The following is a 27,039-nucleotide window of genomic DNA, read 5'->3' as shown; positions in this document are numbered from 1 at the left end:
TGTGTTGTCAGAACTCTTCTGCGCGTAGCGACGGTTCACTGTGGAGCTGTCTTTTCCTGTCGTGGGCTGTGCTCTCAATGTGATGGTCCTGCCCTCTGCTCACTTGAGTCCCAGAGAAGGTGGAGCTCCGTGTGCTCGGGCAGGAGCCGAGGGCGAGCGCTTTCTCGTGTTTCACAGCTCGGAGCTGGTGCTTTCTCGTGAGGAGAGACTCGTCAGTACTGCCCACGGCCGTTTATTCCTCTGAAAGATCTTTAAGGGAGTGCTTGACGTCCGTGTTTCTTTGCTTCACAGAAGAAACTATCACATGAGTTCTCATGAAGAAACGTCCAGGGTGGATAGCCGAAGGAGAGTGCACGTGTTCTCTCTCCCTCGTGTCCGCTTCCCTGATCTTAGTGGACAGTCTGGGGCAGTGTTGGCCGGGCTGCAGAAAAGCGCATCTAAAAGGGAGGAGTGATCCTCACTTCCCAGACCGTCCGCGTTCTGAGAGCCTGTTAACCAGTGGGTTCAGCCGGTTCGTGTGGTTAGGTGTCACCTCGCTGTTGCTAGGGCTGCTGCCTGTGTTCTCGTGAAAGGCATGTAGTTCTTGAGACGGCCCATGAGACATTCGGAAAGTCTTTTTTTATAAAAACATTTATAAAATGTTCACATGAATAATATCTGTTGGAGAGATTTTGGTCTTTATAAATCATGGAGAGTTTTCTCACCTATTAAAAAAAAACACATCGGAAGTCCATCCTGGGAAAATAATAGGGATCATGACTGCGTAGCGTGTAATGTGACAGCCACTCAGATCTCTGATGTCGAGTGACACAGCTTTTGAGTCAAGTTACTTCTCTGTGGCCTGGAGAGGAACAAACCTTCAGATGAAGTCAGTCACATGGCATGTTTTAAAGAAACAAGTGGGTTGTGTCTGGAACCCTTGGCGGTCTGTGATTTTGTATTAAGACATATCTTGGTCCCCTCGGGTGGAGGCTTCACGCTACAGCACTGACCAAGTACTTGGGTACTTGAAACGGCCGGCTCACAGCGCGCGGGACCACACCCTGTGAAGTCAGTGCCTGCTCAGAGCTGGTCGGCTCCTCTCCCTCAGCGCGGTGCAGAGGGCATTTCTGGCGCTGTGCTGTACGGTTCACTTCACCTCTCTGTTAGGATACACACTTGACAATGGGAGACAAGCAGGTCAATCTTGGACCGAATGAGTAACGTGTCTTAAAGCCCCACCAACATGTGTGTGTCAGATTCAACATGTAATTTCTTAAGCTCAACATAACAATCTTCCCTGAAAAGCAAGTTAATGCTAAAGACTGATTAGCTCCCTAAGATGGGAGATAATACTTTTAAATGCAGATAATATGAATTTGAGTCAACTGTTAGGATAATGACTTCAGGCCAGTAGATGTTTGTGTAAATTAAGTCCTAAAACTGACCCTTAGAAAATACTGTGTGAGTCAGATTAGGGTTTCCATTTATGGTCACATCAGTATTTCCATTTGATTTTAGGAATTTGAAAATTGGCTGTAAAAATGTGCTTCAGGTAAAACTTGAAGATAAGCATCAGGGGGCATGTTTTTTTGGTGACTATTTCTGGGAGAAGTAAGTGTGTGAAATGAAGCAGAAAATCCGTGTAGACAGTTCGGGAGTGGCATTTTCTTCAGAGGGAGAAGCAAGTATAGATAAAACTTTCTGTGGGGTCCTCCTGCTCCATCTTATTTGTCACAAGAAGGTGACTACTCACATTATGTTACTTTTACTTGAATGCAAATAACTGTTTTTGCAGTGAAAATATATCTTAAGAGAATTTCTCAATGATTTTGAATTAAAAATTTGGCTAGGGGCCGGCCCAATGGTGCAGCAGTTAAGTGCGCATGTTCTGCTTTTCAGCAGCTCGGGGTTCACCGGTTTGGATCCCGGGTGCAGACATGGCACCGCTTGGCAAAAGCCGTGCTGTGGTAGGCATCCCATGTATAAAGTAGAGGAAGATGGGCACGGATGTTAGCTCAGGGCCAGTCTTCCTGAGCAAAAAAAAAGGAGGATTGGCAGTAGTTAGTTCAGGGTCAATCTTCCTCAAAAAAAAAAAATTGGCTGGTTTGAAATAAAGCTATAGAAACCTATGGGCAAGACTATGGTTAAAATCCTGGTATACTTGGACATCATTGGAGTTCTGATTTAATAATGGAGAAAATGTAGGATTTAGGAAGTTTGTGTTTCCAACTTTAACCTCTCTTTCCGTTTCTACTCAGGTATTTGACCCAGTTAAAATCAATGGGTCCAAAACCAAAACTGGGTCCCCTTTCTCATTGCTTGTTTTTTCCCTCAGACTTGAAATTTTTGCTTCTTATTATACTATTAGTACTTCTGCATTGCCCAGTATACGACCAAAGAATTAGAAATGAGTGCTGACATTCTTTTTTTTCCCCAGTAATTTTATTGAGATCATAATGGTTTATAACATTGTGAGATTTGGGGTGTACATTATTATTTATCCATTTCTGAGTAGACTTCATCGTGATCACCACCAGTAGTCTAATTTTGTCCATCACCATATATAAGTGCCCCTTTACCCCTTTCACCCAACCTCCAACCCCCTTCCCTTCTGGTAACCACTAATCTGTTCTCTTTATCAATGTGTTTATCTTCTACATATGAGTGAAATCCTGCAGTGTTTGTCCTTCTCTGTCTGGCTTATTTTGCTTAACATCATACCCTCAAGGTCCATCCATGTTGTTGCAAATGGGACAATTTTGTCTTTTTTTATGGCTGAGTAGTATTCCATTGTATCTGTATACCACGTCTTCTTTATCTGTAGAAGGGCACTTGGGTTGCTTCCATGGCTTGGCTGTTGTGCATAATGCCGCAGTGAACATAGTGGCACATAAATCTCTTTAGATCATTGACTTCAAGTTCTCTGGATAAATACCCAGTAGTGGGATAGCTGGATCATATGGTATTTCTATTTTTAATTTTTTGAGAAATCCCATACTGTTTTCCATAGTTGCTGCACCAGTTTGCATTCCCACCAGCAGTGTATGAGGGTTCCCTTTTCTCCACATCCTCTCCAACATTTGTTATTTTTTATCTTGGTATTTATAGCCATTCTGACCTGTGTAAGGTGCTATCTCATTGTAGTTTTGATTTGCATTTCCCTAATAATTAGTGGTGTTGAACATCGTTTTCTGTGTCTGTTGCCCATCTGTATATCTTCTTTGGAAAAATGTCTCTGCATATCCTTTGCCTATTTTTTGATCAGGTTGTTTGTTTTTTTATTGTTGAATTGCATGAGTTCTTTATATATTTTGGAGATCAACCCCTTGTTGGAAAAACGATGTGCAAATATTTTCAGATCATTTAATGTTCTTTTCCCGTGTGATCTTTGTATTCTCACAGCTACATGTTGTCCATACCCGCATTACAGCGTGTACCCCGCTTACTTCCGTGGCTGCTGATTGGCCTTCTCCCACGGTCCCTTCCCTTGTGATTGGTCTGGCTTCCTGTGTTCTCACTCCTCTGTGTGAGAGCTTTTATAACCACCCCTCCCCAACACAACCTTCATCCATTCACCTGGAGGTTATTTATTTTTCTTTTTAAAAATTTCGTTAGAATTGCCTCTCTCTTTTGTCACCTGGAAAAGATTCCCCCTGAGCTAACATCTGATGCCAATCTTCCTCTTTTTTTTTTTCCCTCCCCATAGCTGTATATCCCAGTGGTAAGTCCTTCTCATTCTGCTGTGTGAGCCACTGCCACAGCATGGCTACTGACAGACGAGCGGTGTGGTTCTGTGCACAGGAGCCCAACCCGGGCGGCTGAAGCGGAGCTGCTGGACTTTGACCACCAGGCCATCAGGGCTGCTCTTCTACCTGGAATTTAAATGGGGCAGGAGCTTTTAGGTTTGTCCCTGGTTACTCCTCCCACCTTATCACCAGTTCCCAGCCTGATGGGAATCTTCTCGCTTGGTCCATGTAGGGGTCCCACACACCTGCATGTGCAGTTTGCCATTACTCAGACCCCTTCCCGTTCTCATTCTCCACAGCTTAGTCCTTGTTCAACTCAAGTCCTCCCATCCCACCCCTCCCTGGCATTCTAGTCCACCATCATTTCTACTCTCTGAATTTAATCCACAAATTATTTTGAGGTGTTTTTTCTGTGGTTCCCATCTTCCAGTTCTGTTTGATGCTTGAGAAGGACTAAATAATTATATGGACTACGGCTTTGGTAATAATGGGTCAGTTTTAATGGGACTGACAAGGGCAAAGTACCTCCAACCTGTTAACACTTATAAATCCAGACGGGGCCCTGTGGTCCCTGGGGCCCCTGTAATAATGGATGGGGTTTGTCATTGCGCCTGGTCTGGTGTAGACAGGTCAGCACAGACATGTTGAGCTGATAGTGACAGTTAAACAGCTGCTGTTTATTGTTTGACAACCTGTGAGGAAGATATTGGTACCTGTTCTCCAAAGATGGAGTCTGAGGCTCCGAGGGGTTACCTGCACTGAGGTCACCCAGCTAGTAATCGATAGAGGGGAATTGAAAGCCATTCTCTGACTCTTAATCACCATGCTGGGCTGCCAAGTTTTGAATAGATGTGAGCAACCTACTGTTTTTAGTTCCAAATAGTCAAGAATGAGGCATATTTGAGGGTCAGAAGGAGAGGCCAGGCCTCCCCCTGCTGCTGCCCTGCGAGCCCTGCACTGAAACCTGACTCCCATCCTGGGTGTCGTTTGGTGCCTCTCATGAGCACTGGGTTTACACTCAGTTTATAACAGCTCCGCATTCTTCAGCTCATAATGAAACCCCAAGTTTGTCATTTTCCTTCGGGATGGAAAGCTTTGCAATTGTGACTCTTTAATTTCATCTGGAAAGGGAGTATAGATCTTTATAATTTAATGAGCAGGTTTCAAGTTAAGTGTTGCCTGATTCTGATCTTGTCAAGGAAGACACTGTTCCAAGAACAGAGACTCTTAAGGACAAGGAAACTGATTACCTTCAAGTTATTTCCTGTATGCAAAACTTAATTATGTGTAGTGAAATGATTTCTGAGAATGAGGGGATTGTTCAAAATTAATTACTTGGTTTTAAAAAGGGAGGTCCTAAGTTAGACCTAAAGGAAAACACTGCTGTTTGCTTTTAACACACACAGATGACCTCTTCAAGTTTGAAATAAACTTTACATATTTTAAATGTCATAAAAATAAATACACTGGACTGACTGCTAATCGAGAGCATGTGGGGTTGCCGCTTGAGTAGCAGGACGTGGCCACTCGTGAGTGGCGGGCAGAGCTGTGGCCACTGTTGGGTCGAGTGAGCCTTTTGGTGTCTCAGCCACACTGAGTAAGGTTAAGTTCCTCTCCTGAGGCTTTCTGTCACTGTTGTTTATTTATTTTTACTTATTAATTTGAATTGTAGCTACAGTCAGAAAAGGTTTCTTGGGATTAGGAAGAGTGATTATTTAGGCAGGAAACAGAGTTGTTTTATAAATTTTACTGTCATTAGAAGGAAGTTTAAAAAGACTGGAATTCCATTGTCGTGTAAGAAGTAAGGAATATTTATTGATTCCCAAATGGAGCTGAAAAATCCTTTCCTCTTTCAGAAAGCTGTGAATGACCCAGCGAGAGCTCTCGTGGGCTTTGCCGCCCCAAGCTGCTAATGGTTATTTAATGGTATTCTTCAGTGCCAAAGAATCTCCCTAGATTTTCCTTTTAATCTCTTTGAATTGCAGGCTCATAAACCTCTCTGATGAGTCCGGCCAGTGTTTTCTTAGATCCCGCCGTGAGACAATCAGCACAGAATCCTTTCACCTCTTGCTGTCAGACCGAGCCACTAGGACACAAGGTCAGAAGGGCCTGCGCTTCTAAAGGCGGAAAGATTCTTTTTCAAGTAACCACATAAAGTGTTTTATTTTATCGTTACATTCCTCGGGAATCCTCTCCAACCATAGTGCTTCAGACTTTCACTATGTAAGTCAATTTGGAAGTTTTTCTCGTCTCCATGTTGGACTAAGTGAGTGAGCACGGTGCAGGGTGTGGCCGGGCCTCGACATTCCTGCACACCCTGGAAAGGCTGAGCCCGTTCACTTCGGAAGAATCAGGGCCATGTACTGTCGCTGGGCTCAGGAGAGAGCACAGACGCCAGAAATCTGTTTTTCTCCAAATGGCTGGGGTTTGGTTTGGTTTGGTTTGGTTTGGTTTGGTTTGAACTATTACCATTTTGTAGCTAAGATTCTAGATTGAAATCTTGGATCTGTTCCTTTCCCTAAATCACTTTGATTAAATCAGTTTGTGTTTTCTCAGCATTTTTCGTAGTTTCATGTTAACAGGAAAACTTTGAGATGGGAGTTGCATTTTGAGATGCCTGTTAGTGTGTTTCATTGTGATGAGCAGAAATACTTATAATGTGTAATACTCAAAAGAAAACAGACGTATCTGCTCTGCAGGTGCCATGACTGAGGAGTAGGCAATTATCAAAGCTAATTCCAGAGTCCCTGTGAGTTACTTTAAGGACTAGGGACGAATTAACTTTTCTAATTATAGCTGCAATGGTGGACAAGCAGAGATCATTGTTTAAAAAGAAAAAAACCCATTGATTTGTTGGTGCTCCCTCCTTGTAGTCATGGGGGGCTGCTGCGCCCCACTCCCTGGACACCTGCCTCTCAACAAAAGACATGGTCCCTTCCCCACCCCCGCACTTACATCCACCTTTCCCTCGTCTGTTCCCTGGGCTCATTATACACTTCTCCAGGGATCCCATTCTCCTGAGTTAATTGCCCCAGCCTTTTTCAGAAGCTCTTAGGTTACCATCCTTTCTTATGAGGTTCTTAATTTCTTTCCTCCACTTTTCTTTCCTCATTTCTATTAAAACATGTAGCATTGGAGTCTCAAGGCACTGCTTTTAAACTTTATGGAAACACATCCTGCATACAGAGAAGGGCACCAGTCCCGAGGGCAGCCTGGTGGAGCTTCAGACACGCGGCCCTCCAGCAGTGGCCGGGGCCTGCGACCCCTTCCATCCCCCCTCCCCCACGCCCAGCACCGCGAGCCAGCTTTCCTGTTGCATTCCCTGTAATGGGAAGTCATACAGTGTGTTCTCCTTTGTGTCACACGCTGAGTTTTAAAACCAGAATCCCCCCAGAAACGCAGACTGTGTGCACAGAGTATTGAATAATCCGGTCAACACATAGATGCTTAGCCACAGAAACGAGGACATTCTAATAGACTCCTTTTAACTCTGACCTGGGCAAAGTACGAACCGTTTCTGCATTCTGTTCTTCCTTTTACTGTGCGATATGATCTAAGCTGATCTTTCAGCTAAGAAATGAGTGGCTACCCTGAAGTTCCTGTCCATAAAGAAGGAAGAAGAAAAATGTAAAGCCACGGTTTTGAGTAGGGGGAATAATAGAAAGGGTTTCGTATGAGGTAGGAACTGGTGAGAATAGCCAGAGCTGCCAGCGGAGAAGCGGGACAGGGTGCGTGAGGTGAACAGCGCGAAGCTGACGTGCCCAGCAGTTATTTGCCAGTTGCTCCTCGTTGATTATTTTAAAATGCAGATGGCGCAGTGGGTATATATGAATGGGTTGTCTCTGTGCGATCGTGTATCGCAGTGTCCAAGATGGGTCAGGTGAGAGGCTTCTGCGTCTGGTTGTCACCGCGGCCGTGTCTGGTTTGCTTTAGATGACTTCAGAATGACCTGAGAGACCTGCAAGATAGCCTGGAATGTAGGCGACTTGACTGCACATTATGTACGCTTGTTTCCCTAAACAGAGTCTGTTAAGCGCTGGTTCCCCTATCCCTCAATTGCCGTTCCCCTTTCCGGCACGCTTCCCTGGTCCTGCTGAGTAGGAAACTGGAACATTAGATTTTTTTTTCTCCATCTATATGAGACTTTTAGGTAGAATTTTTTTTAAATAGGAATATGGAATAACTATAGCCAAGCGTGCTTTATATAGAATGTGGAAATTGTCTTGTTCAGAAATACTTTGCCTGCTGACAGACTCTGCAGAAGCTGTTCTGCAGGCATAGCGACGGAGGAGCCACCCCTGAGCACCGGGCGGAGTCTCTGCCTCGAGATCTGGGAACAGTTCAATAGACTGCTGGTACCCAGGAGATATGAAGTGATAGGAACTTGACGTGCCTTAATAGAAAACCATAGTGAGTTCCAAATATTGTATAATCTTTTCCTCTATTTAAAATTGTGTAACTCACCAATAAATTTTGAACAGGCAGTTATTAAATATAATTAAATTGCAGGCATTCACACAACAGAACAAAGGGAAGCATTCTCAGCAGGTGAACAAGAGACTAGTGAGACAGCTGTAGAAACTTTCCTTGGGGTGGGGGTGGATTTGAGCCGCTCCTTTAGGCACTGCCTCCTAGAACAATAGAGCATCCAGGAAGGAGACCGTTCCTTCAAGGACAAAGACAGGTGTTTCTCCCTCGGACTCACTTCTTTGTCCCACAGTACGCTTGATTTAAGCAAGAGTACATGCCTACACTACCTGGACCTACACTTACCAAGTTTAGGTGGAATTCCAGGCTTCTGTGCACCTTCCGTCTGCAGGGAAGACTTTGGCCCAAGAAAGAGCAATGGAACATCAACACCACACAGCTGTGTCGTAGGGTTACGGAAATATTTTAAAGTAATTCTTCCTTTAACTTACCCACTGCTCTCTTGCAAGCAGTTAAAAGCTAGAGGACTCATAGCCCCTGAGACGACTGACATTGGTCAGAGCTTGTCTTTAAAGCACTCTGAGCCTCATCTCATTTGAATGAAAGAACACCCTTGTGTTAGTCTGCTCTGTCTGCCATGACGAAATTCCACAGCCTGGTGGGCTTAGACGACAAATTTATTTCTCACAGTTCCAGAGGCTGAGAAGTCCCAGATCAAGGTGCCAGTCAGTACGGTTCCCGGTGAGGCCTGTCTTCCTGGCTTGCAGACGGCCTCTTCCTCTTGTCTTCATAGGATGCTTTCCTTGGGGTGTGCACCTGGGAAGAGACCTGCCTCCTCCTCCTCTTATCAGGCCACCAGTTCTGTCGGACTCCACTCTTAGGACCTCAGTTAACCTTAATCACCTCCAAGCCTGTCTCCACATACAGTCACATTGCAGGTCAGGGCGTCAGCATAGGAATTTTGAGGGGACACAGTTCAAGTCGGTAGGAACCCTTCTGAAGTAGATAAGGAAGAGATAACTCGATATACCTAAGGTTGGAAGCTAGTAAAATATTACAGCTAAGGTTCAAATACAGTTATTTTTGCCCAGCTGCCTGCTGCCTTCCTTAGTTACAGATACAGTCATGCGCTGCATAACGATATTTGAGTCAACGACGGACGGCATATACGACCGTGGCCCCATAAGATTGTTACCCTACAGGCTAGGTGCGTAGAGGCAGTACCATCTAGGTTTGTGTAAGTGCACCCTATGGTGTTCACACAAGGACCAAATCACCTAACGACGCATTTCTCAGAACACATCCCATTGTTCAGCGATTCATGACTGTATAGTTTATCTGACAAAAATTTCCCTATTTCTCACAAAATAGAGGTCGCTAGTTGATCCCAAGAAATAATCAAAACCAACTTCATGGTTGTACATGTTGCACATGTGTGAAAAATAGGATAGATTTTGACTGTTAAAGTTTCTAGGAAGTGATATGTTCTGGATTTTCTAGTCACCTGAAGTCAGATAGCCTTAAAACTGCTGCCAAAAACAGTAAGCTAGGGGTTCCCCCCAGTTTTATTGGGAAATAACTGACATACCTCACTGTTTCACACATACAGCATGCCGGTTTGATTTACACTTATTGGGAAATGATTACCACAGTAGGTTCAGCCAGCATCCATCATCTCATACAGATACAATAAAAAGAAAAGAAAGAAAAAAGAAAAAATTCTCCTGATGATGAGAACTCTTAGGATCTGCTGTCTTGCCGTCCGTCTGCCTCCTACAGCGTGTCAGCCCTGGTCCTCGTGTGCTGCAGTCCCTCCCTCGTTCTCGTTTATCTTACAGCTGGAAGTTCCTACCTTTTGGCCCCTCCTCCAGGCCCCCTCCTCTCTCCTTCCCCTCTGGTAACCAAAAGTTTGATCTCTCTTTTTTTTTTAGATTTCACATATAAGTGAGATCATATAATATTTGTCTTTCTCCGTCTGACTTATTTCACTTTGCATAATGCCTTCAAGGTCCACCCATGTTGTCGCAAATGGTAAGATGTCCCCATTTCTTATGGCTGAATAACATTCCATTGTACATATATTTACCACAGTGTCTTTGTCCATTCACCTGTCAGTGGACACTTGGGTGGTTTCCACGTCTTGGCTGTTGTGAATATTGCTGCTGTGAAGGTGCAGATGTCTCTTCAACATAGTGTTTTGTTTTCTTTGACTATATTCTCAGAAGTGGAATTGCTGGGTCACATGGTATTTCTATTTTGGATTTTTTTGAGGATCCCCCACACTAATTTCCATAGTGACTGCACCAGTTTACACGCCCACCAACAGTGCGCAAGTGTTCCCTTTTCTCCACATTTGTTGTCTCTTGTCTTTTTGGATGGTGGCTATTCTAACAGGCGTGAGGTGATATCTCACTGTGGTTTTGATTTGTAATTCTCTAATGATTAGTGATGCTGAGCATCTTTTTATGTACCTCTTGGCTTTTCACATATCTTCTTTGGAGAAGTGTCTGTTCAGATACTCTGCCCATTTTTTAATTGATTTTTTTTATATTGAGTTGTATGAGTTCTCTATATATTTTAGATATTGACCCTTATCAGATATATGGTTTGCAAATATCCTTCCCCGTTCCATAGGTCTTCACTTTGTTGATGGATTCTTTTGCTGTGCAGAAGCTTTTTAGTTTGATGTGCTCCCACTGTTTATTTTTTATTTTGTTGCTTGTACTTTAGACGTCATTTCCAAAAAATCATTACCAAGACCCATGTCAAGGAGCTTTATTCCTGTGTTTTCTTCTGGGAGCTTCGTGGTTTCAGATCTGAAGTTCAAGTCTTTAATCCATTTCTAATTAATTTTTGTGAGTGGTGTAAGATAGGGGTCCAGTTTCATTCTTCTCCCTGTGAATATCCAGGTGTCCCAGCACCATTTATTGAAGAGACTGTCTTTTCTCCATTGGGTATTCTTGGCTCCCTTGACAAATATTAGTTGACTATATATGCTCCAGTTTATTTCTGAGCTCTCAGTTATACTCCACTGGTCTATGTGTCTGTTTTCATGCCAGTACCACGCTGTTTTGATGACAGTAGCTTTCTGGTATAGCTTGAAATCAAGAAGCATCATGCCTCCTGCTTTGTTCTTTTTTCTCAGGATTTATTTGGCTATTTGGGGTCTTTTGTGCTTCCATATAAATTTTAGGAGTGTTTTTGCTACTTCTGCACAAAATGCCACTGGAATCTTGATAAGGATTGCACTGAATCTATACGTGGCTCTTGGTAGTTTTGACATTATATCAATGTTAATTCTTCCAGTCCATGAACATGGGCTACCTTTCCATTTATGTCTATCTTGTTCAATTTCTTTCATCAGTGTCCTGTAGTTTTCAGAGTGGAGATCCTTCACCTCCTTGGTTAAATTTGTTCCTAAGTATTTTATTGTTTTTGATGCTATTATAAATGAGATTAATTTCTTTCTCAGAAAATTCATTGTCAGTATATAGAAATGCTACTGATTTTTGGGTGTTAATTTTGTATCCTGCAACTTTACAGAATTCGTTGATTAGATCTAACAGTTTTTCGTGGAGTCTTTAGGATTGTCTGTAACATGTCATCTGCAAATAGAGACAGTTTTACTTCTTCCTTCCGATTCTGATATCTTTTATTTCTTTTATTTGCCTGATTGATAAGCTAAGTTTTTAAATGGTAAGTAAATTAGAATTGTAGGACCAGGCTGGAGTGCCTTCTCAGCATTCTTCATGCTTATGATTAAAGTATCAAAATTAAGTGTCTCATTTTATATTTTACAGAAGATGATCTAAGAAATTTGGGACCAGTAGATGCTCAAGTATATCTTGAAGAAATGTCTTGGAATGAAGGTATATGACTCATTTCTGGTTATTTGCCTGCTCTAATTAGATGTTAGGTATGGAAGGTTTCATAAAGTTTTCTTTTTTAAACTACTTGGTTTACTCTCCATCTGTGTAATAAGGGAAATAAAGTCAAAGAGGATCACTTTTTCCACCTCTCTTCTGTTGATGTTGAGATGAACTCCTGTTAGGATTTCTGTTGCTCTCTGTGGAATCATAAACTGTCAGGGCAGGCTTTTCAGGTCATGTTGTACTAGCTGGAGCTGGGGTCTTATCCTCACATTGATTATGTCTTAGGAGGAAGAGAAGAATCATCACTCCCTTTAGCCACCATGAATTCATGGTTTTTTCTGTCCTGTTACTGGGATTTTAAAACCTAACTCTAATTTGTCCATTTTTCTGGTGGTCTGTGGATCGCTCTGGTTAGACATGACGTTGGGAAAATGCCTTCTACTAAGTGGAAGCCATCAGGACCACACTTTCATGTTATTCTGGGCAAATGAAGCAAATCTTATTTCTTAGAATTTTTATATACTTTTAACCCTATAACTTTATTGTTCAGCCTGGGGTGCAAATTCCCTAGTGGTTTATAAAAACTTATGGATGAGTGTGGATAGGCAGAAGATAAGCCCATCTTTCCTGAAACAGTTCACTGGAATATTTTTAATGGCAGATTCTTAACTTAGTGCTCTTAGGAAGTTGGGTCACAAGTTGTATTGACGTATGAGGGGAATCGTGCTTTTGCCTGTGGGCCACTCTGCTCCTAAACCGCCAAATGAGTCTAGAGTAGGAATTCTTCCTTGCAGTGGATGGTTGGGAAGCTGGAGGTTCTCTGTGACTGGGGCTCTCAGTGGTGGTGACCGCTTCATCAGGGTAGACAGGGAGAGCTGCTGCTGTGACACAAGTGACACAGGCGTTCACTGCTGGCACGGGGATGGACTGCAACACGTTATCACAGAGACGCCCAGCAGAGTGTGTTGTTTGAAAATACAGTATTGCTACCTTGCCAATCAGTGTGTGTGTGTTTAATCTCTTATTAGACAAATTAGTTCTTCCTGTAGTTGCTATGATTCATACATTTGTTTACTGATGATTCCTGATAATGTGAAAACTGGTTTTTAGAATTTTTCCTTCTTCAGTAACCCTTTAAAAATATAATTAATATAAGATTTTATTTTAAATTAAGAATATGGATTCTGGTTCAAGCATCTGTTCACTCAACAAGTATATAAGCTTTCTGATACAAGTGAAAATGCCAAGACACTGAAGGAAATCCACAACGTACAGGTGTTATCAGAAGCATGCTGGTGTCCTTGAGACCCCCTAAAGTAAACCCATCAGCTTCTTGATCCAGGGACACTGTAAAATGATGCATCTGATTACGCTTAAAAGGCAGCCCCGCAGAACTTGTGAGACTGAAGTTCCCGTTTCCCCTTCTAGTTGGTCGGTGTGCAACTTGGTTGTTTCGTTTGGCTTCACTTGGTATATTTTAAATGAGTTCTGTGAAGATAATCACTGAGTTAGGTGATTGTAGAATAATATAAGAAGAAATTGAGCAAGATGTGCATTTTTAGTGAGCATTAACTTTTGGAATCATCTACGACAAAAATCCACGGTGGCCCGTGGTGGCCTCTGCATCTGACGAGCACGTCACCTCATTGTTTCTCAGTGTTTGCTGAGGTGGCAAAAACACAAGAGGGAGATTTAGCTTAAGGAAACCAGTGCTTAGAATATGTACATTTTTAGACAATTTAAAAACAAAACAATTCACTTTGAAAGCATGCTCCACTACATATATATGTTGGCTCAGGGAAGATGCCAACATTTTTTAATTCAAGATTATTTTTCTTTATGGAGAAAAAGGCATTGTGGTGAAAAATAAAAATCAGGATTGGGTGAATGAATTCACATTTTCCTTACTGATTTAAAAAAAAAAAACAAACACGTAAAGTTGGCTTATTTAATTGCTGATTTTTCCAAGGCTGAACTTGATTAGAGAACAAATACAAAGCAATTGAATTTCTCTTTTCTTCTTTCTTCCCACTTTCTTTCATTCTTATTTTACTGGCTATGATGAGCTCTAAGTGTTAAAAAATGAAGTTTGAGAATTGATTGAAGATATCTGATGGCAGGAAATCGTGTCTTCTAAGGCTTACTTCATTTATTCCTAATAAAAATGTATGACAGTAGTGGGGCTGACCCAGTGACACAGTGGTTAAGTGTGTATGTTCTGCTTCTTGGTGGCCCGGGGTTTGCTGGTTCGGATCCCGGGTGCGGACATGGCACCGCTTGACAAGCCATGCTGTGGTAGGCATCCCACATATAAAGTAGAGGAAGATGGGTATAGATGTTAGCTCAGGGCCAGTCTTCCTCAGCAAAAAGAGGATTGGCAGTAGTTAGCTCAGAGCTAATCTTCCTCAAAAAAAAAAAATTATGACAGTAGTAAAATAATGTGATCAGTAATTATTTGATTTTTCTGAGGAAGATTGGCCCTGAGCTAACATCCATGCCCACCTACCCCTATTTTATGTGGGACCCCTGCCACAGCATGGCTTGATGAGCAGTGTGTAGGTCTGCATCTGGGATCCAAACAGGCAAACCCTGGGCCACTGAAGTGGAGTGCACAAACTTGATCACTATGTCACCCGACCAGCCCCAGTAACTATTTTTCTTTGACAGTGACTTCTCAGTGACAGTAAACTGGAATGACCAGTGGATCAGAGGTTCTTTCAGTTAAAGGACACGAGCGTTTCAACTTCCCAGGAAGATGATACACTGAATAAAATCCCCACCATTAAGCTAAGCGTGGCACCACGTTGCCCACTTTGGGCATCTCACTCCACTGATTGTCCTGTTATTCACAAATCAGACCAAAGAAAAACGCCATAGTGTGTGTTTACATATTCGAGTGAGGGTTCTTCAAATAGCGTGGTAGCAGAACAGATGGTAAGTTAGCAGAGTTTTCTCTAAAAGGATATGTTCCAGACAAAAGTGTGCTCCTTAACAGTAAGACAGGTATGGCTGTTTTCCTTTTTCCTTCACTGTAATATTTTAGACTAACACATTGTTGAGAATAATGTACAATTTATATGAAAAATAATAACAGAAGACTTGAGATGAACGTCATGGGTTGCTTTGGAGCATCTGCTCTCCCCCAGATCTCTGGACTGTTGGTTCATGGCTTCAGTCCCCTCTCCTACAGATACAGATCCTTTGGTAGATAATTTTTAGAAACGCTGCCCCTAGACAAGAAATTTTCTCAAGTTCTCATTTAGATGCATTTTATATTTGCTGAGCTGCTTTTGTTTTCCAGTTTCTTTGGAATAAGGTGTTAAAGTAATTACTTGTAAGCTTTTGAAGCAATATTTTGTTTTCTTTGCAGATGATCACTCTTTTTCTCTGAGTTGCCGATGTGGTGGAAAATACCGTGTTTCCAAGGATGAAGCAGAAGAAGTCACCCTGATTTCTTGTGATACGTGCTCACTAATTGTAGAACTCCTTCATCGCAGCTGAAATGGTTTAGTAAATGGGAGCCTTTAACTGTGTGTTCACGCCAGCTTTGTCCTTTCAAGCAAAGGTGCACAGCTGATAAAGAAGTAGGATTCCTTTTTTGTCAGCTCTGTTATTTGCACAGAAAATATAAGATTGTCGAGCGAACGCCACCCCAGACTAATAGAAAATTAATTTAGTTATTTATAATTTGTATTTACAAGTCACCAGATAAAGGGATTTGGATTATAAATTATATTTAGTGAATTCCCATCTGAGAACTCTGTTATTGGTTTGTTTTCTCCTTCGTACAAAATAAGAATTTTCCTTTTCTACAAATAAGCATGTCTCCTCTTTAATGGGTCACAATATACATTCCTTTCTACAGTCGGGCGCCACATGGCAACATTTCAGTCAACAACGGACCACATTTACGGTGAGCCCCTAAGATTAGTACCATGTAGCTTCAGTGTGTATTAGGCTGTACCATCTAGGTGTGTGGAAGTACACGCTGTGATGTTGCACAAGGATAAGATCACCTAATGACACATTTCTCAGAACACATCCCTGTCATTTAAGGACGCCTGACTGCAGTCACTGAGTTTCTAAAGCTGTTTCCAGCTGCTAAAGTTAGAGGCCTGTCGTCCAGCTGCCTCAAGTTCTTAGGTCATTGGGATTAAATTAGAATCTCTGGGAGGACATGTGAGCCTCCTTCTCCATGATGAAGGCTGAGTGAGCTCACGAAATTCTCCGAGTTAAGACAGAAGGCAGAGTGGCACATAGTAGGTCCAATACTGGCACTACGTTTCCAGATTCTTCATGGGGCTATGTTAAAGGGAGTAAGCTCTGGGACACTGCCATTTTGAACTTAAAGCGTAATTTAGAAAATGGTAGCTTTAAAAAAAAATTGCAACAGGTGCATTACTTTCCTTTTTATTTTTCAGTATTAAAATACAATGCTAATGCCTATATTTATGGATAAGGAACCACTGCATTGCTGCTAAGATGAATTGGACTCTTACTGATCATAGCAAACTGTAAAGGTTTTATTTTTCTATATTAATATTCTATGTACAGTGTAAGTCAGAACTCATTTAAAAAACGTTACGGAATCCTTTCCTTTATAGGATCACTGAAACTTCCTCACTTTCTCACTTTCAGATGAGTGAGCCAGGCATCTGACTGAGCAGCTTTTGACAAGGTTGAACTCTGGGTGTTGATCGTTGGATTGCATGGATAAGACTAGTGACTATTCTGACTTGCAGATGCAGTTAAAGTCTGAGGCATATTCAAGAGGAGTAGACTACTTTCGTTATACCTATAGAGCCAAACCTTCAAAAGTGAGGTGGTCATCCAGGTTTTCCCCCTAAAAATATTTTTATATCATAAAATTTAGATGACTGACTTTGGATTACCTTTTTATTCATATATTTTGAACTAATACAGGTTGCAGAGTGTGTGTTGCTTATTCTTTACATTTAACAATTAAAAATAAACTGAATAGCAAATAGTTTATTAGTAAATACATGGTTTCAGTGGCAATAATAAAGTCACTTGAGCAGGAGACAGTAATCAAGTCAGAAGAAGAAAGGCTCGCTAATCACCGGGAGATCGGTGGCCATTAGGGCTGTCACGCAGAAATCCAAAGTCACTCAGGGGCCAAATCTGTGAAATCGAAGGGGGTTGAAGACAGTTAACGAAAGCGATGGTGCAGCATTGTCGCTTCCCCTTCTCTCATTCACCCCATTTCTCTAGGGCAGGTAATTAAGCACGTTCTCCTGCTTCTTCAGTCAAGAACAGCTTTTCTGCATCAAAATACTACTTTAAAAGTAAACGTGTGTGGGTGTGGATGTACATATTTAAACTCTAAAGTCTGGAGCATTCGAACGGTTTACAAGAAATTATATCTGTAATGTGTGAATATGTCTGTTTTCTTTTACTAAAACTCTCCAATCTAAGTACTTGAATATAACATCTGCTCAAGTGTAAAGACTTTGTAAACTATCCAACTGCCCATGTGCTCGGGTCTGTTTCTCTCCTTACTACTTATGACAAAGAGGAGCCAGTGAAAACAGAATCCCTCCTCAGAATTCTGCGCTGAACACACTGTGACACTCGTCGTGTCCGGCAGCGTGACTCCAGAGGCTCCTCTGCAAACACATACGGATATGTGCCAGGGATAGAAATACGGTTGAAAAGTTGGGTGAGAGAGAAATTTTTGGAAATTCAAGGTAAAGGCTTCTTATGCTACAACTAAGGTAGTTTAAACTTTATTATCAGACAAGAAATTATTCTCAATTACCCATCTCAGTGGGGTAGCAGTAGGGTTTATAGTTATGAAGGCCGGTATGTTCATAAAATGTAGTCTTTGCAACGGTAAGTCCACTGACAACCTGAAGATGAGTTCACAGTTCATTTTGAAAGAGACTTTTTTTCCAGCTCAAAAAAGCAAGCCTACATTTTAAGCAGAACACAATACCTTAAAGAAGATGCGTCCTCTTATTAGTCCGTAGGGAACAGGTCCATAGTACCTGGAATCTGTAGAATTCTGTAGGTTGTCACCTTCTAACCAGACGTGACCTGTTGGCACCTAGAATTGGAGAAGAGAAGCAGCTTTGAAAAAGAAAAAGCGAATCTGGGAACTATAAAAAAAGAACCATGGCTTTTGGAGGTAGGGAGAAATATCCTAAAGTTCCTTTTATAAAATATACACAAACTGTGTGATTTGCATTTCTGCTTTTATTTCTTGCACAATAAAATAACTTTTATAAATATTAAGGTTTCAACTTCTTAAAGCACCTATCTTTTGCCACATGGTTCCCAAACAATTTGTTACGCAAACCCCAAACTTGAGGTTATAAGAGAGAAAACAGTATGACAGGGTCATTAATTTAATAGACTTCAAAAGAGGCCATCAGGATGCTGACTGGAAATGTACCTCCTGTCTCCGTAACAGCACAAGCAGGGCAGCCACTGCTCAGCCACATCCTGGGGCCAGTACCAAGGCCAGGCCTCTTCCAACGCTCGTGATGAACTGCACGGTAATTGGTTGTGACATCAATTACACAGAATCTCATCATTTTATTGGAGTGGGCTTGTCAGAATTCTAATTAAGATCCCCATTCTGCCTTTGTACAGGCCGTATCTTCAATGCATTATACTTCAGTAATGACCAAGAACTAGCAAGACCTATTATGAAATCATCAGTTGTAAAATTAATGATGGTGACCTTCTGACAAATGAAAGACCCTAACTCCTATACGTCCTATATCTTAACTGGTAAATAGCATCAGTGTAAATGTTTACTCAGTGACAATCACAAGTGTGTTTAGAACAAAACACGACTTAAAAATGCCTTCTGTGGTCTGAGACGTTTGCCCAGTAACACTGGTTTAATATAAATTTAAAACATTACTCTCCAGCAGCAGGCTTTAAAGTAGCATTTTCAAAGTTTTCATTTCACAGTTTTTGTTACCCAAGAAAGTTGAATTATTGGCCAGATCAAAATGATCTATTGAGAAGGAATTAATTTTCACTATTATTTTGAGTAGCTATTGGAAACTTTATGTGAAGAAAAATATTCCTATTGGGTTTAGTAAGAAATGACTGCATTTGTTTTTAAATGTCACAAATTCCTTTTTTTTTAAAAAAAAAAAGACTTGTTTTAAGAGCAGTTTTGGGTTGACAGCACAATTGAGAGGGAGGCACAGAGATTTCCCATATACCTCTTCCCCACACAAGCACATCCTCCCCCATTATCGACATCCCCCACCAGATGGCACATTGGTTACCAAGGATGAACGTACATTGACGTCATAATCACCCAAAGTCCATAGTTAGGGTTCACTCTTGGTGCTGTCCATTCTATGGGTGTGAACAAATGACACGAATCCACCACTGTAGTATCATACAGAGGGTTTCCTCTGCCTTAGAAATCTCTGTCATCCACCTATTCGTTCTACCCACCCCAGCCCCGTATTACCTTTTGGAAAAATACACAAGCACGTAAAATTTGAATTTTACTTTACATCAGAGATTATCACGTAGAATATTTGCCAAGAATGAATCAAGTTAGTTATTTTCATTTAGATACACTTAAATGTTAAATCTCTCTATTTGTAGAGAAAGGACCTGAGTTTCCTGAAAGACTATCAGATACTGTAGGCTCACTCACTTGTATTAGTGGAACTAGTCATGGGTTCTAGGGCCAATAGCAAGTCTAGTTCCTAGCTGTGTAATAAGTAGATTGTGTGCAGTGAAGCATACGACTGCTCAAGTAGAGAAATGAGTACATCCCAGGTCATAAATGTAAGAAGAACAAAATAGTGTTATTTGGAAATCCATGTGTCATTAACATTAGCCTGAATTACTGCCTTAGGAGAAGCTATAATGTGAACATCTTTCATGTCCAAATTTCCATAGTTTCTCCTTAATAATATGTTTGTTCCTGAGTTCTAAAAACAGGTAATATATATGAATGGTTAAATAAAATCATAAAGTTAGAGACACCAGTAAAAGCAAAAGGAGAGAAAAAAAATTCTAAAAACCAATAGGGCAACATACTAACAATCAAGGAAGATCTTTCTTTGCCCATCCCATTGACCAGAGGCCAGGACCCAAGGTACACGCCATTTCTCCACGCAGCTCTCCCAGCCCTGCCACCCACTCCAAACCCTCCCATTGTTTAGAGTACTTCGCATAGTAAAGGCGGCCTTGCTTGGGTCCCTGATTATGACATCCTATTACCTGAGTGGCTTCTATATAAGTCTTACTACTTTATGACAGAATAAGCCTACACACAGTAATCATGTCATGATCTTAATTCTTTATAAACCAAAGTTGGAACTCAAATAATTGATTAATCTTAATAAGTAGAAATTCTTGACAAGTGCAGTCACTGGTGGCAGTTACGACTGACATTTCTTCCATGTCAGCTAAACGCAGTGATGAAGTATTAGCTCGTATAATTAACAAGCACAGAAAGGAATCTGCTCAGAGAAACCCCAAACACATCCCCGAAGCCTCTCGAGGCTTCCGACTCTTGGTCCCTGGTTGCAGGGGCGAAGGGAGCAACGAAGAGTGACACACACTAGTGTGTACACAGGCCTTCCGGTTTATTTAACTTAAAAAACCACTCATTTGATCCTTAAAATGACCCGTGAAGTCTGTTACAGATACTTCACTGAAGTGGCGGCAGGGGGCTCGGATATGGGATATGCCACCTCTGGTGAAGCCCACACGCCGAGCAGCCTGTGCCCCCACAGGCACTGAGGGGTAACTCCATCTCGGGCTCAGTCCTTGATGTGAGGGACACGGTCGGGGCCCAGCTCATCAGTGAGGGTGCCTTTCCTCTAGTGAAGCTGCTCTGTGAGCAGGAAAACCTCTAAGTTTAGCGGGTCTTTTAAAATCAAGCAGCTCCTTCACTGACCTACCTCTCTGTCAGCTGCTCAGTTTCCCAGTAAACATCTCATGATGATTGAAATTATTCCACTTTTGGAACATACTTATTTCCGGTGTGGGGTACGGTGGACACTTGAGAAACCAATTTCACAGAGGTACACTTTAGACCCAGTGTGACGCGCTCGTTTAAGTTCTGACGCTAGTTTGAAAAATGGGCACAGCTACGTGACCACCAACCACCATCAAGGTGTAGAATCTTTCTATCGCGCCAGTCAACGGCCCACCCCTGCACCTGGTCGCAGGCAATGAGTGATCTGTTTTCTGTTACTCAAGACTAGTTTTACCTGTTCCTAAAATTCACATACATGAGATTGCACAGTACAGACTACTTTGTATCTAGCTTTTGCTCAATAATTTTTTATGATTAACCCATGTTCTAAGTATTGGTCATTCATTCCCTTTTACTGCTGAGTGGTATTATGTTGTAAATCACAATGTTTATCCATGAATCTGTTGATGGATATCTGAGCTGTCTGCAGTTTTTGGCTGTTACAAATAAAGCACCATGAACATTCATGTGTACGTCCACTTCTTTTCAGTAAATACCTGGGGGTAGAATTTCTGGGTCATGAATTAATGCTTAACCTTAAACTCTTCAAAGTGCTGACACCATTCACACCCCCAGCAGCGATGTACAAGTGTTCCTGTGCTCCACAACCCTGGCATTTTCTGTTTTTGAAGTTCCTGCTGTGCTAGTAGGCTACTGGTATCACACTGTGGTTCTCGTGTGCATTTCTCTGATGAGCATTTTTTCTTGTGGCTAGTGTATCTTTTGTGAAATGTGTATTAAAACATTTTGCCCATTTTTGAAATGAGTTGTTTTTCTTATTACTCATTTTCAGAATCCTTCATCTACCTTGAGTACAAGTCCTCTGACAGGTATTGCAAATATTTCCTCCCAGTCTGGGATCTTTTCTTTTGCTGTTTCTAATCTACTGTAAAGACCAATGTATTTTTGAAATTTCACTTTGTTCTTTTTTATGTTTACCATTTCTTTCCTCATTATGTTCATCCTCTAAATTCTTGAAAAATATTAGAATTGGTATTTTAGAGCACATGCCTGTTAATCCCATTCTCATTTCTGGATGTCCGTAACTGACGTTTTCCTCCCTGGTTTGTGGTTTGTGGTTTGTGGTTTGTGACTGAGCGGGACACTCAGTTGGGTCAGCTGTGCATCAGCTTCTTCCTTTCGGGCCTTGTCTGTCAGCTCGTTCGGTGGGGTCCATCTCATACCACACCTAGGGGCTTCCTTAGCCATCGGTCTCCCGGGGTCTCTGCTGAACGCTCCAGGGAGTCCTGAGGCCTGTCCACTCGGCGCGTCTCGGCCCTGCGTGAGCTCAGGAACCGCTCAGCCCCGCTACTTGTTCCCTGTGGGGTCTCTTCGCAGGCACAACTGAGTGTCAGCCCAAAGGCCACGAGAGTACCCCTGTCGATTTCTGGAGGTCCTTCCGCAGCTCTGTCCCCCTGGTGGTTTGACCTATAACTTCCAAAACTTAAACTTCCATCTACCCTAGTCTCTGCCTCCTCAACGCAGCGAGACTGCTGTGCTTTCCACAGTCCCTCGGGCTCCTTCCCAAACGGCCTCAGGCAGAAGCCGGAGCAAGTGGAGGCCTGCCTTGTTTCCCTTCTCGGAGATCTGTCTTGTACCACCTGCTGTGCCGTGTCTGAAAACAGTTGTTTCACAGACTTTGTCCAATTTTCTAGTTCTTTATGGCAGGAGGGCAAGTTCAGCACCAGCTACCCATCACTGCCAGAAGCAGAGTGCAAATATCTAATTTTTTGAAGTCTTAAATTTTTTAAGCACCCTTCATAACTCTAGTAGAGAATCCTTTTGGTGAGAACTAAAAGTTTTGATGAAGGTCAAGTGTGCCTTTGGCGCCCCCACCATTGTCCCCATTGTCCCCTTCAGTGGCATCACCTGAGGACTTTCCTTTGACCCTTTCCCCATCAGAATCTCTAGAAAAGATCTGCCAAATTCAGCACAAAGTACAAGGAAGTTCACCCTGGCATTGCTTGTATCTCAAACTCAGCAACAGTATAAATATGCCTCAGCTGGCAGAGGTTAAATAAAATATAGTTTACTTACATAATACTAGACAGCTGGTTCAAAAAAGCTACTGGAAAGATTTACAAAAATATAGTCAGTGAAAAAAGTAAGTTGCAGGGCAATGTGTTTAAATGCTTAAACCCACAAAACTTGGTTTTATATATTTCAAAATTTACATTTTTGCGACCAGCATGTATTACTTGGATAATTTTAAAGCAGACACACATACATGTGTGTGTCTGCACATGCCTCACCCTCCAGTGACACGCGCACCCGGCTGCAGGCCAGGAAGAGCTCTGCTGAATCAGCAGTGAGCTTTCGTCTTTGTCAGAGTGGGAAGAGAGGGCCCTGGCCGCCAGGCCACACAGCAGGCTCTGCTTCTCTGTGCGGTACAAGTGAGCGCCTGCAGTTTCAGTTCCCTGTCTTCTAGCATCCAATCCTGTCTAGGTAAGGTAGTTCCTTAACTTTTCTCCAGACTCTGTACTGCCTTCCAGTCTTAATCTTATCATCTCTGTTATTCTTACTCAGGGCCTCTTAATTGGCCTCCCAGCCTCTGGCCTCTCCTGCTCCAAACCATCCTCAGTCTGTGCTGACATCAGGGTGATCTTTCACAAACAGTCTGACCAGGTTATTCCCCTGCTGAGACACACAAGGCACCGAGCCGCCCTGTTTTCCGCCCCTCCCCGCTCCATGTTCCAGACAGAGGGACCTACTTCCAGCAGCTGTGCCCAAAGCACAGGGCTGCACTCTCCCTCCTGGATGGCCCAGCGCACTGCTTCTGTGGCCAACTCCCACTTCCCCCTGAGGGCGTCAGTTCGAGTCTGCTTCCCGTCCGGAACAATCCTCGCCACCCCAGCTGGATAAAGACCTCCGTGTGTCATCATGGCACCCCGCACACGATTCTGTTGCACCATCTTCTAATTCCTCGTCTGCTCCTCCAGCGCGACTGCACGTGTTCCCTAAAGCTGTACCGTCCAGTACGGCAGCCACCAGGAACACACGCGGCTGATTCAAGTTCATAAATTACATAAAATGGAAAATTCACTTCCTCAGACACTGTGCTCGACAGCCACAGGAGCCTGGTGGCTACCAGAGCGGACAGGAGAGACAGAATACTCCGTTTTTTCAGAAAGTTCTCTTGGACCGTGCTGCAGGCAGGGACTTGATCTGCTCTAACGTGGGGCCGGCCCTGACATAGCGCTCAGTAAATGTTTGTGGAATTAATGAATGCATACCCAAATAAAAGTCAAAGGGAAGTTGGGAAGTTAGGGTCTGGCAAACCGTGCCTCCTCTCTAGCCTCCCAAAGGCGAAGGCCCGCTGAGTCTTCTCCCCAGCCCTCCCTCTCGGCCCCGGGGCCAGCTGTCCCTGCTGCTCCTGAGGTGCGGCCTCACGGAGGAGGGTGCCTGACGCTGCAACTGGTTTGGGGTTGGGTACATTTGCACTTGGGGTCAGAAGTCCCCTCAGTCTACGTCCCTACACCTACTCTGACCCTCTACACAGGGAAGTCAGGTCAAATTTCAGGTCTCTTCAGACCACAGAAGGTTTCTCTAACCCTTCCGGAGTTCCAGATGCACATCCACAGTGGACAGCAAGTAGCTCAGAATCCTAAGTTGTGTCCGAGAATTTTAAATTACCCTATAGTTTTAAGTACTCTGTCTCCTTTCCCTGCTGGCTCTGCCTGTGTGTTTAGTGGGGAGGCAGGCACTAGCTGAGCCAAACTGAACGATCCCTAAGTTTTCTTAAAGTGGTTATGAAAATTCCCACCCAGGAGGAAAGCACCCCCACATATCTAAGTTAGCAGAACGATGGCCTGTAGGGCCAGTATTTTCTTGCCAATTTACTATCTTCCACTGTTTGATAACACGCACACCGACTTTTGTGTCTGTTACTCTTTTCCATTCTTATTTTAGGTACAGAGGAGTCTGGGAGGGTGAGAATGCTTTCATGGACTAAGATTAAGTAGGTCACAGAAAATTACCCAGTGGTAACACAAGAACTTCATTTAGCTGCTGATTTCAAAAGACGTGAACATATTCCACCGGGTCAAAGCGGCTTTCCTGCAGACCCTGTATCTGATCAGGAAGCCACGAGACACTTGGGGTGCCCGCTCTGCACTGCCACCAGAGGTGGAGTCGGCCTCTGACGCTCACACTGAGCGCCGAGTTACAATTTCAGTCCTTACTTCTCCCAGTCACCAAGGCAGCCTTGAAGTACGCAGCTCTCATATATAAAACACATTTCTACAAAATAAAATGCTATAAACTACATGCTACTGTTAAACTAAGATCAAATTACTCTGAACACGTGATCTTAGAAAATTCGATCAGAGGACATTCAGAAAATGCTTAAGTTGTGGGGACCTCAAAGATGATTCTTTAGTGTTAACATCTGAAGAAAAACAGCTCGGAATGGTAAACACTAAGTCAGATCTATCTTCAGCATTGTGTTAGTTACAGGCTGAGCCAGCCGTGTCACCTCCGCAGCGAGCCTCACTTTAGCAGGAGAGTAAACACGTGTCCCGCACATCAGCGCAATCAGGCCATGAGCAGCGTGCCTGGGCCGATTACCCTGGAGCGTTGCTGAGAAGTGGACGTGCAGCACGGGTGTTATCACCACAGTCTGCAAAAAGCAAGGCCCTCATTTAGCTATCAGAGCTGTGATAAGTGACATTATTAGGCAGCTCTTCCATCTAAAGGACATAAGGATTTAGTGTATCAGCAGCTTATGATGAATGAGCCCTTGCAATCTGATTCCTCTCTCCACTCAGAAGTACTTTTTCTGTTTATAATACAAGTGGTAATAGAGGACCATATGGCTGTGACTTTTAGCTAAAGTAAATAACGTTTAAACAAACAGAAAAACAGCATTAGGATATTCAAGGATTTGAACTGCAACCTAAATACACAGGACACATGCAGGGCCATCAGTGTCCACCACAGAAAGGGACCGCTTTCTAATGCTGTCCAATTAGCTAGATTGTTTTCCAGTCTGTCAACCAGTTTTATTTAAATATTTTCCAATACGTTGTAAAACAGCTTTATTACTGGCATATTGTCCCATTTCCAAGTTCTCCTTTTAAGAACACTATACCACCAGTGCAGCCTGAGAACATTTAATCAGTTCTTTCCGAAATGTAAAACTGTCTCTATTTCTTACATTTCTGCCAATTGAAATAATGACGCTGTCATTAACATACTCTATAATTCAAAAAGAAACATGTAGGAAGTGCTTCCTTCCTTATTCACCTACCACCACTGTCCTGTGAACACTTCACCTTTTGTATCTAACACTGGAACCTGTGGTATCAAGAACCAAAAAGCTTTAAATGGGCTCATATTTTGATAAGTTGATAATAAAAGTAAAACACATAATTTTTCTAACAAGTACAGGTATGTTTCCTGTAACAACAGCAGAAGATTGCTGTGTTCTAGCTACAGGAATATACTGAAATCTCCATAACCTTATTTCTGTTAATATGTCCATTTTCAATACAAAGTGGCTGCTATGGTTGAGAAGCTGAAGCTCAATAAATAAAGTTTTAATTATTTGAGAGATTTTAAAAATGATTCTTCATTTTGCAAGGAACAACCACTGGAAAGCAGAAGTTTACACTTAAAGGAGAAGTTTATCAACCACAGGTAACAACTTTATCCATCGCCAATCTGCCAACCAATCATAGCATCAAAAGAACACACTACCTGTATAGTAGTTAAATATGTCCAGAAGCCATGCGCATTTCTACGGAAATGTGGGAGACTTTCGTTACCACACACCTAATTAGTAGGAACTGCACGTTACCAGGGCAACATAGCCTTCATTGTAATAACCCCCACAGCATTTCCACGCACCAAACGTCCCTCAAAATAGAGAAATGGAGGTCCAGGGCACCTCAGTTCCACCACTCCTTTAGAAGATTTAGACTAGACCAAGTTCAGAGTACTCTAAACTGATAGGTCAATTCAGAGCCAGGTGAATTTTTAGTCTGCTTAAAAAAAGGGCTTGGGGGCCAGCCTGGTGGCCTAGTGG

The 27,039-nt window shown here is 42.6% G+C and overlaps 2 protein-coding genes across 9 annotated transcripts in view; one reads left to right on the top strand and one right to left on the bottom strand.

The window, feature by feature from the left end:
* The window catches only part of DNAJC24 (DnaJ heat shock protein family (Hsp40) member C24), a 59,064-nt gene extending 42,299 nt beyond the window's left edge, over positions 1-16,765 (top strand). Inside the window, exons 3-4 of one of the 2 annotated variants that reach the window (XM_046637849.1) lie at positions 11,957-12,025; positions 15,399-16,765. In XM_046637849.1, coding sequence (XP_046493805.1) covers positions 11,957-12,025; positions 15,399-15,529 — 200 coding nt within the window. In that variant the 3' untranslated portion in view covers positions 15,530-16,765. The remainder of the gene's footprint in view (positions 1-11,956; positions 12,026-15,398) is intronic. The other variant, XM_046637850.1, reaches the window with a different exon arrangement.
* Positions 16,766-16,997: 232 nt separating this feature from the next.
* IMMP1L (inner mitochondrial membrane peptidase subunit 1) overlaps positions 16,998-27,039 on the bottom strand; it is a 69,012-nt gene continuing 58,970 nt past the window's right edge. For all 7 annotated transcript variants that reach the window (XM_046637841.1, XM_046637842.1, XM_046637848.1 and 4 more), the window contains 2 exons: positions 17,985-18,095; positions 16,998-17,170 (listed from right to left, as the gene is read on the bottom strand). In XM_046637841.1, the coding sequence (XP_046493797.1) occupies positions 17,102-17,170; positions 17,985-18,095 (180 nt within the window). In that variant the 3' untranslated portion in view covers positions 16,998-17,101. The remainder of the gene's footprint in view (positions 17,171-17,984; positions 18,096-27,039) is intronic.

Source organism: Equus quagga, chromosome 14 (genome assembly GCF_021613505.1).
Source record: "Equus quagga isolate Etosha38 chromosome 14, UCLA_HA_Equagga_1.0, whole genome shotgun sequence".
Classification (NCBI taxonomy): domain Eukaryota; kingdom Metazoa; phylum Chordata; class Mammalia; order Perissodactyla; family Equidae; genus Equus; species Equus quagga.
Note: the sequence above shows the minus strand (reverse complement) of the source record. Positions and strands in the feature narration are given on the sequence as shown.